General features: G+C 53.9%; 5 protein-coding genes and 2 non-coding genes across 7 annotated transcripts; 3 read left to right on the top strand and 4 right to left on the bottom strand.

Moving 5' to 3' along the window:
- Positions 1–2,172: 2,172 nt before the first annotated feature.
- BDZ83DRAFT_752798 (TfdA family taurine catabolism dioxygenase TauD) lies at positions 2,173–3,489 on the bottom strand (the record flags this gene model as incomplete). The annotated part of the gene is made up of 3 exons (XM_060514256.1): positions 2,173–2,738; positions 2,800–3,135; positions 3,189–3,489. 3 exons carry the CDS (start codon positions 3,487–3,489, stop codon positions 2,173–2,175), a joined length of 1,203 nt encoding a protein of 400 aa, XP_060364194.1.
- Positions 3,490–4,693: 1,204 nt separating this feature from the next.
- BDZ83DRAFT_623720 (uncharacterized protein) lies at positions 4,694–5,649 on the top strand. Its single transcript, XM_060508391.1, has 2 exons — positions 4,694–5,258; positions 5,335–5,649. Exons 1-2 carry the CDS (start codon positions 4,825–4,827, stop codon positions 5,423–5,425), a joined length of 525 nt encoding a protein of 174 aa, XP_060364195.1. The 5' UTR covers positions 4,694–4,824; the 3' UTR covers positions 5,426–5,649.
- Positions 5,603–5,690, bottom strand: BDZ83DRAFT_t160. Its single transcript has one exon. It is a non-coding gene; the product is annotated as a tRNA-Tyr (tRNA).
- Positions 5,691–6,257: 567 nt separating this feature from the next.
- On the top strand, positions 6,258–6,342 carry BDZ83DRAFT_t157. The gene has a single exon. It is a non-coding gene; the product is annotated as a tRNA-Ala (tRNA).
- Positions 6,343–6,485: 143 nt separating this feature from the next.
- Positions 6,486–7,487, bottom strand: BDZ83DRAFT_720091 (Alpha/Beta hydrolase protein; the record flags this gene model as incomplete). Its single annotated transcript, XM_060512246.1, has 1 exon — positions 6,486–7,487. One exon carries the CDS (start codon positions 7,485–7,487, stop codon positions 6,486–6,488), a length of 1,002 nt encoding a protein of 333 aa, XP_060364196.1.
- Positions 7,488–8,378: 891 nt separating this feature from the next.
- On the top strand, positions 8,379–10,157 carry BDZ83DRAFT_579291 (serine carboxypeptidase S28-domain-containing protein; the record flags this gene model as incomplete). The annotated part of the gene is made up of 2 exons (XM_060505218.1): positions 8,379–9,592; positions 9,644–10,157. The coding sequence occupies 2 exons, from the start codon at positions 8,379–8,381 to the stop codon at positions 10,155–10,157; spliced, it is 1,728 nt and encodes a 575-aa protein (XP_060364197.1).
- Positions 10,158–10,529: 372 nt separating this feature from the next.
- BDZ83DRAFT_579215 (uncharacterized protein) lies at positions 10,530–12,489 on the bottom strand (the record flags this gene model as incomplete). Its single annotated transcript, XM_060505213.1, has 4 exons — positions 10,530–11,728; positions 11,790–11,919; positions 11,971–12,236; positions 12,291–12,489. The coding sequence occupies 4 exons, from the start codon at positions 12,487–12,489 to the stop codon at positions 10,530–10,532; spliced, it is 1,794 nt and encodes a 597-aa protein (XP_060364198.1).
- Positions 12,490–12,718: the final 229 nt, after the last annotated feature.

The following is a 12,718-nucleotide window of genomic DNA, read 5'->3' on the forward strand; positions in this document are numbered from 1 at the left end:
GAGCGAGCGAGTGAGTTACCAGTGCTTGAGTGAGGGGAGACCCAATAAGTGAGTGAGTTCAAGGTGAAAGGTGAGGGAGGACCTTGCCAACCAGAGGTGAGACACTGCCGAATTTACCTGAAGAGAAGACAAGCGACAGACGAGACACTGTGCGTCCAGGGGTCTCCCCCCCTTCTTTGGGCTGTCTCGGCACGCATCTGGCTGCGATGCCCCTGAAGCTAAGCGACTGACGCGGACGAGGCTCCGGGCGAGGTGCTCACTCACTGACTTGGTGAGTGAATCTGCAGACTGCAGGTCGGCTCGGGAGGATTGCAGCAACCCGCCGGCCAAAAATAACACGGCGATGGCCTCAGCTCAGTGGGTGATTTGGTAAGCACTGCACGTACCTAAGAGCAGATGGTCACTCTCAAGAGTCACAGTTGCTAACTAATGTTCAAATCTTCATTTCTTTCTTCTCCCTCAGTTTGCCTCTTCAATTTCCATCTTCCATTCTTTCCCATTTCGGTCCTCATTTCCACATCTCAATAAGCTTCCGAATAGAGTAACTCACGACACAAGCGACATGAAGATTGCCCACTGAAACTTTCCGCCTCGTATTCTGCTTCACACCTTGGCTTACCTTATTGCTGCTAGCTGCACGATTTACAGTTGCCGCTACGCTTGGCTGAGTCCTGCCATTGCGACATTCACACAGACAACGCCGTCTCATCGACGCGTCTCTGCGAGCTTAATTCTCTATCATGTAGACTAATGCAGTTAATGGAGTGCGTGAGCGTCCGGATATGGTGCCATCCAAGGCGTCTAGAACATTTCCTCCAAAACTCTCGCGGCTTTCTGCTCGGTAAAACTCACTCATGGTTCGTTGCCATTGAATGCTGTTAGTGACAGACTACTGAACAGTCACGACTCACAACCCTCACCCATGTCGGTGCTGCCGACTAATGCTGGTCCACGGAGGGACCACCAGGGGATCGGTGCTCATCTGTCCCAAACCATCTCTCACACGCCAGCCGCAGGAAATTGATGAACCGCTTACGTGCTGCTGGTTGCGGTCACGGGGGTGCTGCCGCCTAGCAACCGTGGCTGTGGAGGAGGAGACAAGCCCATTCAGCCACTCTTCTTTGACATCCCGGACAGCCTCTGAATGGCTATACCAACCATCGATTCGCTCACTGCTGGCCGACGCCTTCCTCCAATTTGACGACTGTTACAAGAACAAATCGCCCTCTGTAGAAAGTGCCGGGCTTCGACGTGACTTGGACTTTGACCTCTTCCTATTCCACAATGGTGCAGAAACGAGAAAACGACCCGAGCAGAACAAAACCTCACGTCAAGGCGCCAATACCACCTCGTATAGTACCTCTCAAAACTTCAATATGGCCGCCGGATCAATACCAAAACGGCATCTTGCAGCTCACGACAAACAAGAATGCCCATAGCGATGACTCGAGGAGCTAACTAGAGACCCTCAGAGGCCCCGTTGAAACGCGCGCGTCTGGCGTCAAGCCCACGTCGCAAGAAGTCTGGATCGCCCGTCTGAACCACTCGACTCAAGGTCTGCGTATGATCCACGCGTTGCCGAACGGCAAAATGATTCGATGCATAGCCAGCCGGCCGAGTTGAGCTCGGAGGGTAGAGGGACGAGGACGGCTGCGACAGTCAGTAGCGCCTATGCATCGGGGCCTTTGCCGACTGACTAGTCGACAGGAAACAGGTCCTTCTATGCAGAGAAGGAGAGGAGAAGGAAGATCATCTGGCCGACCATTCTCAGGGTCTGGGTGCTACACCCGTGCCATGTCTGACCGGCAGATGCGACGGTCATGAGATTGGCTCTGAACTCTAAAGAGAACCGATGGGAGGGTCCAGTATCAGAAGTCTCGTGCTGGGCCACTGCTGGCGACCTCGTCTGATCTATGCCACAACCCCTAAGTGGGGATAAAGTCTACTTGATACAGGCACAGCTGAAAGATCGTCGGGAGCAACTCCCGAGCCACGATAGGGCAGAGTGAAACCGCTTCTTCCTCATCTCTGGGGGGAATCATTGTTTTGACTGCTACGGTAATCTGCTCCCGAGTAGGAGAATGAGTCCATCGTCGTCTAGTCCTCATACCAAAGCTCAAGAGCACGACCAACCAGAGAAACAAGTCGTTTGGTTCCGGAAACAAACAGCCTTCATGAGCTGTAATCCGCCTTCAAAGCGGCAATAGCTTCGGCACGCAGGGCCTCCCGTCTGCTTTGACTTTGAGGGTCAAAGTACGGCCTCTCCCCGAGACTCACGGCACGAGACCCTTGTCTCTCCCCGAGGTCGTCCACGATGTAATCCGGCGTCGCGGCGTGGTAGGCCGAGCGGTTGTCCCAGATGGCGACGTCGTTGGGGTTCTGCCAGCGGTGCCGCACCTGCAGGTCGTGGTTCTCGATGATGAGCTGCACGAACCAGTCGAGGAAGTGCTTCGACTCCTCGTCCGACAGGCCGTTGATCTTTTGGACGTGGAGGCCGACGGCGAAGACGCTCTTCCAGCCCGTCACCGGATTGGTGCGGATCACCGGGTGGATGGCTTCCAGGAGCTCGCCCACATTTTCAGGCGCGCCGCGCGCCTCCGAGTAGAGTTTGAAGCCATTCTTCTCTGCGGTTGCGTTGAAGCCTGGCTGGGCGTACGTGGCCGTCATGCCATCGAAGAACTTTTGGAGAGGCTTCGATATCCGGTCATACACTTCATAGCCCGAGGCCCAGAGCGTGTCTACGTTTTGTCAGTACAAGTGTACAACAAGACCGGCGGCTACGGCTCGAAGAGTGCTCACCTCCTCCCGTCTTTGGCAGCTGTGTCATTCGGAGGAGGGCGTAGTCGCTCGGCACGGGCTCAAACGTGATATCAGAATGCCACTGCGACCTCTGCGTCTGCTTCTTGGTGTAGTTTAGGAAGCGGTGTATGCCTAGCCTCTTGGCCTGCGCCGACGAGATGACGCTGATCTCATCGTCCTTGGTGTCGCCGCGGCCGGAATTATTGACGGGATGAATATGTAGCTTCGAAGTCGAGGGCTTTCCGGATAACTCGCCGAGGCGCTGGACGAGTTCCTTTTGGAGGTCGTTGTCGATGTTGTCCTGCTTGCGGAAGAACGCGACACCACGCTGCGAGACTGGTACATGCTTCAATATAGGAGATGGGTATCTTGGTGGAGGCATTGCTCACTAGTAATTGCCAGGTCACGAAGGAGCTCATCAGAGTTGGGCGCACGCAGCAGCTCCTTGAGATCGAGAGTCGGGTACTCGCGGCCGATGACGGGTGTCACGTCGAAATGCTCAAACTGGTCGAGAACCCCTGTAGGCTTGAGGGGTTCCTTATGGCCTGTCCGTACTTCTGGGAGCTCCTCATCCAGGGGCGGAAAGTCGTCTGCGTATACTGCCTCCTTTGCTTGTTCTTTCAATGGCAGGTCTTTCATCTTGAGGTCATCGACCTGCTTGGCGGCTGTCTCTGTCGCGGATGGTGCCATTTCGGAATATCGTCTGATGCTGAATACGACAGTTCAAAGAAGGAAGCTTGTTTACTACGTCTTAGACACTTCGATCTTTGACACTCTTGGTCGCGGGGTTGAAGAGGGGTCTTGTGCATGTCTTATACGCCCTTCCGACTTTAATCACCACACCACCACCACGCGGGCCGTGAAAAAGGCGAAAGTTTGCGCGACATCACACCATATGCAACTCGGATTCTTTAATTGGGTTGACGGTATGAAAGCGGGGATCAATAGGATTCGAGAGCAAAAGACGGGACGACCACCGGTAGAAACGGGCAAATGACGGGTCGCCGGAGCTCGGCGGCACATGACGAGGCCGAATCGGAGCCGTGTTTTGGCCTCCCCTCGTCCGGTGTACCCATTTCTCTATACCGTTTGAGGTAGCTTTCTGTCTTGGCTTCGGTGTCGATGGGCGGGGTAGACCAATAGGATTTGGGCGGCGTTTGCACTTGGAGCGAGATGGTTTGTGGAGATGGGATGAGTTGGAGGTTGCATTGTCTGTGGCTAAGCAGATTGGAGCTGTTGTGGTATTGATCGCGAGGCTTTGGTTCAATGGGGCCTTCAGGTAAAGCTTGTGCCAAAGATAATGTGCCATGCGCGATCTTATGGGAGCCTCATTTGGAATATGTCAGGCGAGAGAGAAAGGGTTGAGCTTGAGTAGAGCAGGCTTTAGACAACAAGGGGATGATAGAGGGAGGACTATAGTCACATTGCAAATGACATTGAAATCATTGCCAACCAGGTACCCTATCGAATATGACACTAGTTGCGCAACTACATCTTGATCGAGCTGAGTTGATAACTTGCAATAGAGTAGCGCAAGCACAACATCTTAGAGAGGCTGATGGAGCGCCCGGTGTTGTCTTACATCGGCTCCGGTCTTAGACGTGGGCACCGTTCCTCATAGCCGGAGATTTCAATCATTTCAGGGTGGGCAGGCACGGCAGCAGCCGACGTCTATTGATTCAACGACAATAGCAGCCTTATCATAAAGGAAACCGTTCCCTTTTATGACAATAACTGATGACAAGCCAATCACTGAAGGCGGGTTTACGATTTACGATGACGGAGATGGGGATAGACTAAGCGTCGATCCACGACTGCCCGCCGACGTCATCGACCTGTCACCGATGTCATTGCTCTAGAGCTTTGGAGATTTCTGCGAAAGACTACCCAGTACTTTGCGACGTGGAACCTCACTGTGAAGAACTACAATCGTAAATCTCAGCTTTCTTCAGACACCCATTGCACGTCTAGTATTCTGCATCTTACCTTGCCCGAAGAGTCAGCTCACCTCAGACCGAAGCCAAAATGTCATCCTCAGCACCACCCCAACCCCCAACATCAGAAGCCTACAAGACAGCCTCGAACCCAACAACCCGCAACCCCGCCGAAAACGCAGCAGCTCACGACGCCTCCGACCGCGAGACCGCCGCGCGCGACGCAGCGCTAGGCCGCACGCCCTTCCCGCAGTCCCAGTCCCGCTCCGTCGACGACGCGACGCCGAGCTCGCTGGGCGCAGGCGTACACTCCTCCGGCCCCGTGGACGAGACGGAGCGGCGAAATACCGCGTACGTGTCTGAGGGCGGCGGCAGCAGAGAGTTGGAGAACCCCAACGTCGAGGCTGAGCAGATGGCGACCCTTGCGGAGGGCAAGGTTGCTGATGCGGTGGAGAGGAAGAGTGGTACGCAAAAGGTGCCGGGGCAGGAGGTTGTTAATGAGGAGTTTGGGAGTGGGATTGAGGAGTGAGTATCCCCTCTTTAGAGCCATGAATGGTTGAAACAGTAAGCGAAATTACAAATTATTAACATAGTGAAAAAGGAAGAAGAAGGAGCAGCAGGAGGCGAGAGATGCTATAAAGAAGGCGAGGAGCGAGGGGGTGGACGTTGATGGTGGTATTGGGAGATCGTGAAGGCACATGTGAGGGAAGCCGCAATGCTTAGGAAGTACCGCCTACTTGCCCTTAAGACAAGCACAGCACCGTGCCACGTTGATTTACGTTACATGGACATTTGAAAAGCAAATTTAACGCACATCTTCAACCCAACCATTGTAAAGACACCTCAACCAAAAATGGCAAAAGAGTAGTTCTCCCCTTCCAGAATCGAACTAGAGACCTTTCGATGACAATGTAACCATTACAGTCGAACGTGATGAACCAACTACACCAAGGGGAGTATCGGAGCTCAAGCTCCGCTCGGTGTTGAGATTTGAGAGGGTTCGCAGAATCAAGTACCATAGTCTTGTCGTTAGAGCGGGGTTGGCCCCACCCCCCAAAGTCAATTCGACTTGTCAATTAGTTGTGAGCTGACTTCAGATGCTTTCCCAGTAATTAAAAGACTCTTGTCCTCTCGTTAGTGTTTAGATACGAGTTAAAGAAAGACTATAGTTTGCAGTTTCGGGGTGATTGCTGTGGACTGGTAGAAGAGACTATTTCAACAAGATTCACAATTGCAGGCCTCAAGGGGAGGCACGATCACTCTTGTAACGAAGTATCTCCTTACAGCACACAGCCGTTTCTATTGTCTGGCTATGCTTCTAATTATCTAAGTGATTTCAGAGGGACTGGTCAGGGTTCAAGTCAAATCGGTGAATGCTCTCTGTGTCTCCTGTCTCACTCTCTTACTAATACCATGGCTTGTGTCTCCGCCCGCATGCATGCGGCTGTGTTCGGCGGGGTTCTCAAACCCGCTTGCGAGCATCGTGAGCATCCCACAGCGGCATCAAATGTCGCACCCAGTACAGGGCGTTTAGCTCAGTGGTAGAGCGCCCGCTTTGCATTCACCTAGTGTCTGCGGGAGGCCCAGGGTTCAATCCCCTGATCGTCCAGAAACAGCATCATCATAGCTTGTGGTGACCAGTCTTTTGCTTTCTTTTTGACGTGGTTGTGGTTCGCTTTCACAATTGCTTTGCGAGTTGCTCAACTTTGCGTCTCACCATCAGCGGGGTTATCCCTGTTTTGCCTTCCAAACTCAAGAGTCAAAACTTTGGTGCAACCATCCCAACACATCTTGTCCAAATACAGCCGGCTTCTCAAGAAAAGCCCAATGTCCGCCTTCCCTCGTAATCTTCTTAACATCCGGCAGCACGCCAGCAGCGATGCTCTGCTGAAGTAATTCAGGCCTGCACACATAGTCTTGCTCCCCGCCCCAATAGAGCACTGGCACCCGAACCGTCTTCACCTCTCCGCTGAGCATCCTCTCTGACTTGTCCTGGATCCCGGAGCCCGTCACAGTGTAGACACATCTTGGCGCAGCAAACCCGTCTCTGCCGTATCGCTCCATAAAGTCTGCTCTATGTCCCGGTGTGGCGAACGGTAGCGTCGGCTGCGTACGGCCTCCGGTGATGAACTCGCGCATCTTGCCGGTTGTACACCAGTTCTCAAGCCAGGTTTGCGGGTCGCCGAACGTAACGCTATACACAGACTCAAGGTTCTGATTCATGAGGTCTACCGAGTCCTCGGCGAGGAAAAAATGCCAGTACTCAAAGATGCCGACGCCGAATATCTTTCTCGTCACTTGGTTGACTGCTTCGAGGTCGAAGTTGCCAGTGGGCGGCATGTAGGGGACGTTCAACATGACAAGGCCGCAGATGCGATCGGGGTGAAAGTTGTATAGCCGCTGGGCGATGAGGCAACCCCAGTCGTGGCCGAGGGAGATGACTTTCGTTAAGCGCTCTCTGTCGAGAATCTCGACAGCGTCGGCCGCAAGACGGTGCCATGCGTAGTCTTCTGGGTCGGTGGGCCTCGATGTATCACCGAAGCCGAGGTTATCTAGCGCCACGACGCCGTAGCCATTCGGGATGAGGTGGTTGTTGGTGAGACCAGCCCAGAGACGCGCTGTGTCAGGCCAGCCGTGGAAGAGGAGGAGAGTGGGTTTTGAGTCACGAGCGGGCGAGGTGTAGTAGGTGTAGGTGAAGCCGCGAGAGACGTCAAGCGTCTTTTTGACCATCGTTGAAAGGTCGAGAGCTGCCATTTTCGGATATGAGGACGAGGTCTCTTGGGTCTAGCTTCAACAATTTTTGTCGCCATCAAGAACATAACGAATATGTTTTATACGGAAGATGCCCTCTGAACATCGCTGGCTCATATAAGCCTCCATCACCCAGTCCCGATGGACCAAATTCAAACCTTCGCTCTTGGCACCTCAGGGTGGCCCACAAGGACGCAAACCTCATACCGAGAGCGTTGCGTTCTCATTGGACATGAATGAAAATAACCATCTGTCCATCTACTCCCGTTCAAGCTGTTTTGGTAGACAGCTCCGTAGGTACCTTCATCGGACTGCAGCATTGCTGGCTCGATTGAAGCCCTCATGGGCTGACAGCTTACCGGTGGGGCGTAATACGCCGGGTCTGCGGCCAGTGACTCAAACGGCAGACTAAATTGGGGTTCAAGCAAGCTTTTGGCATGTTAGCCTGTTAGGCTGTGAATTTGGTCAAAAGAGTTCATACAGTCTCTCTCTCTCTCTCTCTCTCTCTCTCTCAGAGTCCTCTTCGTCAAAGACGGGCAATCGTATTCAGTCCGGCATGAGTCCTGCAGTAATGATGCTCACCCTTCTACATACTACATGTACTCTCATCCAATAGTGGGTTTGTACATTTCAAGAAGATGAAAAAATATGTTCAAGTGGACCCATTCAATGTGGTCTCTCAAGATGAATGATTGTCAAGAGTGAGATGAGATGAGATTCGGTGAACAGCTGATAAGGTAAGCCCCAGTGCCGATGGGGCCCGGGCGCGATACTCGCACACAAACGACCCCGCACCACTCACGCCGGGTTCCACAACTTTAGTCACAACAACACTCGGCGCCGCCTCCAACTGCGGGACGGACATCATTGGTTTCCCCATCACACGCCGGCGACATGACGAATTGGAAGTCCGGAGCTTGCTTTATGCTGGCCGCGGGCCGGGCTGTTGCTGCCGGACTTGGTCTGCAACATCTTGCGGGCCACGAGGCTTGGAACGCGCTGCAATCGGCTGCCCGGGCGGAGTCAGAGTCTCAGGTGGACATTGCCTCGGCTGCTTTTGCGGAGCAGTACCCAGAGTACAACCTCTCCGTTCCTATTGACCACTTCCACAACGACTCGCGGTACGAGCCGCACTCGGACGAGTATTTCGATCTTCGGTACTGGTTCGATGCGAAGCACTACCGCAAGGGAGGCCCTGTGATCATCCTCGCGGCCGGAGAGACGGACGCCAAGGAGCGTCTGCCGTTCCTCGACCACGGCATCCTTTCCATTCTTGCCAAGGCCACCGGTGGCGTCGGTGTCGTTCTTGAACATCGCTACTATGGCAAGAGTTTCCCTGTGCCCGATCTCAGCACCAAGAACCTCCGCTTCTTGAGCACCGACCAGGCCCTCGCCGATACGGCCTACTTTGCGAAGCACATCAGCTTCCCTGGTCACGAGGACCTGAACCTTACTGCCCCTGGAACGCCCTACCTTGCTTATGGAGGCTCGTACGCTGGAGCCTTTGCCGCGTTCCTCAGAAAACTGTATCCCGAGGTCTTCTGGGGTGGCATCTCCTCGTCGGGTGTCACGGCAGCTATCATCGATTACTGGGAGTACTACGAAGGTGCCAGGCTCTTTTCGCCAGGTGACTGCGCCGAGACCACCCAGAAGCTTACCGAGGTTGTCGACAAGATCTTGCTTGGAAAGTCTGATTCTGACAAGAGCCAGCTCAAGGATCTCTTCGGCCTGGGCCCTCTTAAAGATGATGATTTCGCTAGCACCTTGTCGTACGGTATTTCGGGACTGCAGTCGACCAACTGGGACCCTGCCCAGGATACCACTGCTTTTGGAACGTACTGCGCCACTGTCAGCTCAGACAGTGTTCTCTTTGGCAGCACCCGCCACTTGAAGTCGTCGGTGGACGAGTTGCTCTCCGCCAGTGGCTCAGACGCCAAGTTGACGAATCGCATGCTCAACTACGTCGGTTATGTGAAGGACTACGTTAAGAAGGGTTGCAAGAGTGGAGACTTGGTTAAGTGCTTCTCGGGCCGCAACAGTGAAGAACACCAAAATACCTCTATTCGTCAAGGTCCTGGCCGCAGCTGGATCTATCAGGTCTGCACAGAGTAAGTGTTTGCAAGTCAGCGAATTCGATCAACTGCTAACAACTCTCGTAGATGGGGTTACTTCCAGACCGGATCGGGTGTGCCCGACGACGAGCTTCCCCTCATCTCGCGCCTCATCAACGTCGACTACAGCTCCATCTACTGCCGCGAAGCTTTCAACATCACTGAGCCCCCCAACGTGGACGCCATCAACAAGCACGGCGGCTTCAACTTTAGCTACCCACGCGTGGCGATCGTCGATGGCGAAGCCGATCCCTGGAGAGCTGCCACACCCCACAAAATTGGCCTGAACCGCAAATCGACGACCAGCGAGCCCTTCCTTCTCATCGATCTGGGTGTTCATCACTGGGACGAGAACAGCTTGAAGCCGGAAGAGGTCACGCCGGACTTCCCGCCTGCTTCTATCACGAACGTTCAGGCCCAGGAGGTCGAGTTTGTCAAGGCTTGGATGAAGGAGTGGGAGGAGTCGCGGAGCCAGGACAGCGCCAAAGGAGGTATGTTTTCTAACGGTCATGTATCATTCGGTAAGCTGACGAGAGCAAAAGAAGTGTCCGAGGAGCTTTAGTAGAAGTCACTGTGTGAGGACTTGAGATGGCGACACCCGTCGAATCATCATTACATTCATGCTTCCTTTGCCTTTGGCTGGACCAGTCAGTTACTAGAAAAGCTTTACATTGTATGGAACCAGAAGTATTGTCAATACACAACAACTCAATTAAATGGCTGCGCATCATACGTTCCTCTGAAAATAGGCTGAAAAGTGAGTTAGAGCCGGCTGTGTGGTATGTAAAACCCTTACACGAATGTAGTAAGATAATTGCAGTGTGTGATCCAAACGCAACCACACCTCTCCACCAAACACTTCAAAAGTTCCACACCGGGCCAACAACAACTACTGAGTCTGCGTTTTGATCATATCGGCGGCCTTGTATCCCTGTTAGCAGTACTCCATGAACATGAAAACATCAGAACTTACTTTTTCAGCAACAGCGTAGACAGTCATGGACGTGGTCGCACCAACGGTTGTAGGCATCATCGAAGCATCAACAACCCTCAACTTCTTCACACCATACACCAGTAAGTTCTCATCCAGCACTCCACCCCACTCGCGCGGCATCTTGGCCGTGGTGCCAACAGGGTGGTATACGGACGGGATAATCTGCCCCTTGGCCCAGGTCACAAGCTGCGCATCAGACGACACGCTCGTACCAGGCGATGTCTCGCGCGCCTGGTACTGCGCAAGGTCGCCGGTAGTCATGTACCGCCGCATAAACTTGATAATCTCCGCCATTACGTCCAAGTCAATGGCGTTAGACGCGGCGCGGTAGTCGACGACCATCTCGCTCTCGGGCTGCGCCGTGTTGAGGAGAATGTTGCCGCGGGACATGCAGTGCAGGTTCTGCACGGAGCCGCCGGGGCCGTACATCATCATCTCGGAGAAAACGACGTTCTTGGAGCGCATGAGCCTGCCCCAGACTTTCTGCTGCTGCTTGTAGCCCTCGATTTGCTCGGCTGTGTAGGACGAGGGCAGGTGGGACTTGGGGTCTTGAGCTTCAAATGCCTTGGCTAGAGTGTCGAATCTGTCAGGGCTGACGACGGGAAGGCCGATCATGGAGGCGAGGGAGGGCGGACCGCCGCCTCCCCAGCCGCCGCCGCCTGAGTTGGGAGGCTGGATGCCCCATTGGTAGGAGATGCTTGGGATATAGCTGTGATCTTGAAAGTTTGATCCGACGCCGGGCAAGTCGACCTTGACAGCGATGCGCGCCTGCTCGAGGTGTGCGCGTGGCCCGATGCCGCTGAGCATGAGGACCTGCGGCGTGTGTACGGAGCCGGCGGCGAGGATGACTTCTCGACGGGCTTTGATTTGTACAGGGGCAGCTCCCGTGTTATTGCGAGAGACGAATTGCACTCCCGTGGCGGTGTCGCCGTCAAAGAGGATGCGGTTGACCTTGGCACCGACGATCATCTCGTAGTTTGCGCGGTTGAGGCTGTCCCAGTGACCGGTGCGAGCGTAAGAACGCTGGAACTGGACGGGATCTTGGGACATTGGGTACCAGTAGAGGCCGGCCTCACCGGCGCCGCTATCAACGGGGATGGTCATACCAGGCATTTTTGCCATAGCGTTATAGAGGATCTCTTTGAACTATGGTTAGTGGTTTGTGAGTGACGGTAGGAGTTCATGTGGACTAGAACCTACTGAGGACAGACTGAAGAGGGCCCTTGCCAAAGGCGGCGTAGATCTTGGAGGTTGTACCCCAGTACTTGGTGTCGTAGGTGATGTTGTACTCTCGAGCTTGGGCTGCGTCAGGAGGCGCGAGGGTGATGCCCTGGATCCTTCAGTCTCGTATACGTACATGATCTCGTCTGAAAGCTCAAACCTTTTTGAAGTATGGCAGCAAATTATCCCAGTCCCAGGTAGACCCAGGCCCACCAAGTTCTTTCCAAGCGTTATACTCATCTCTGGTTCCTCTCAGGAATACCTGACCATTGACGGAAGAGCTTCCACCGACGACGCATCCAATACCCACATCGAAGCTTCGGCCGTTGAGATTGGGACACGGCTTGGACGTGATATTGAACATGCGGCGTGGGTTCATGCCAGTCTGGCTGTCGTAGTAGCCATACTCGACTACGAGCACGGTGTCTTATCTGCATTAGGTCGATGCTTTGTGTGATAGAAGATATACTGGGATCTCACATTTGCCGTCCTCTGTGAGCCGATCACTGACTGTCAGGCCAGATGTGCCACCGCCGACAATCACATAGTCGTATTCGGTGGCGAGCTGCTCTGCTCGGGTGAGTATCTGGACGTGTTCGGGGTGCTGGGTTGGCCATGCCGATGTGAGATTCGCTGCAAGGCCCAAGCAGTACAATGTGAAGCTTCTGATGGAAGGCATCTTTTAGTCTCTGAGAAGGAAAGCAAATGTCCGAAAAGGGGATGGATACAGGCATGGAGACAGAAGGCAGAGAACTGGCAAAGATGGGCGTTTTATAACCTCCATCCTTGAGTTGCGCTGTACAAACTACTTCGTCTCAAGAGAGTAGTCACACGGTACAACATGGAGTTCCGGATACAGTCCAGCTGGAGATGTTGAGCTGCCAGACCTGCCGGGCGTGAGTCGTACC

This window comes from Colletotrichum acutatum (assembly GCF_030867785.1).
Source record: "Colletotrichum acutatum strain CBS 112980 chromosome Unknown BDZ83scaffold_55, whole genome shotgun sequence".
Classification (NCBI taxonomy): Eukaryota; Fungi; Ascomycota; class Sordariomycetes; order Glomerellales; family Glomerellaceae; genus Colletotrichum; species Colletotrichum acutatum.

Bases quoted from the DNA above. Each gene is read 5' to 3' on its own strand.
- BDZ83DRAFT_623720 (XM_060508391.1), top strand. From the start codon at position 4,825: ATGTCATCCTCAGCACCACCCCAACCCCCAACATCAGAAGCCTACAAG. The intron at 5,259-5,334 runs GTGAGTATCCCC...ATAGTGAAAAAG, and splicing joins TTTGGGAGTGGGATTGAGGA to GAAGAAGAAGGAGCAGCAGG.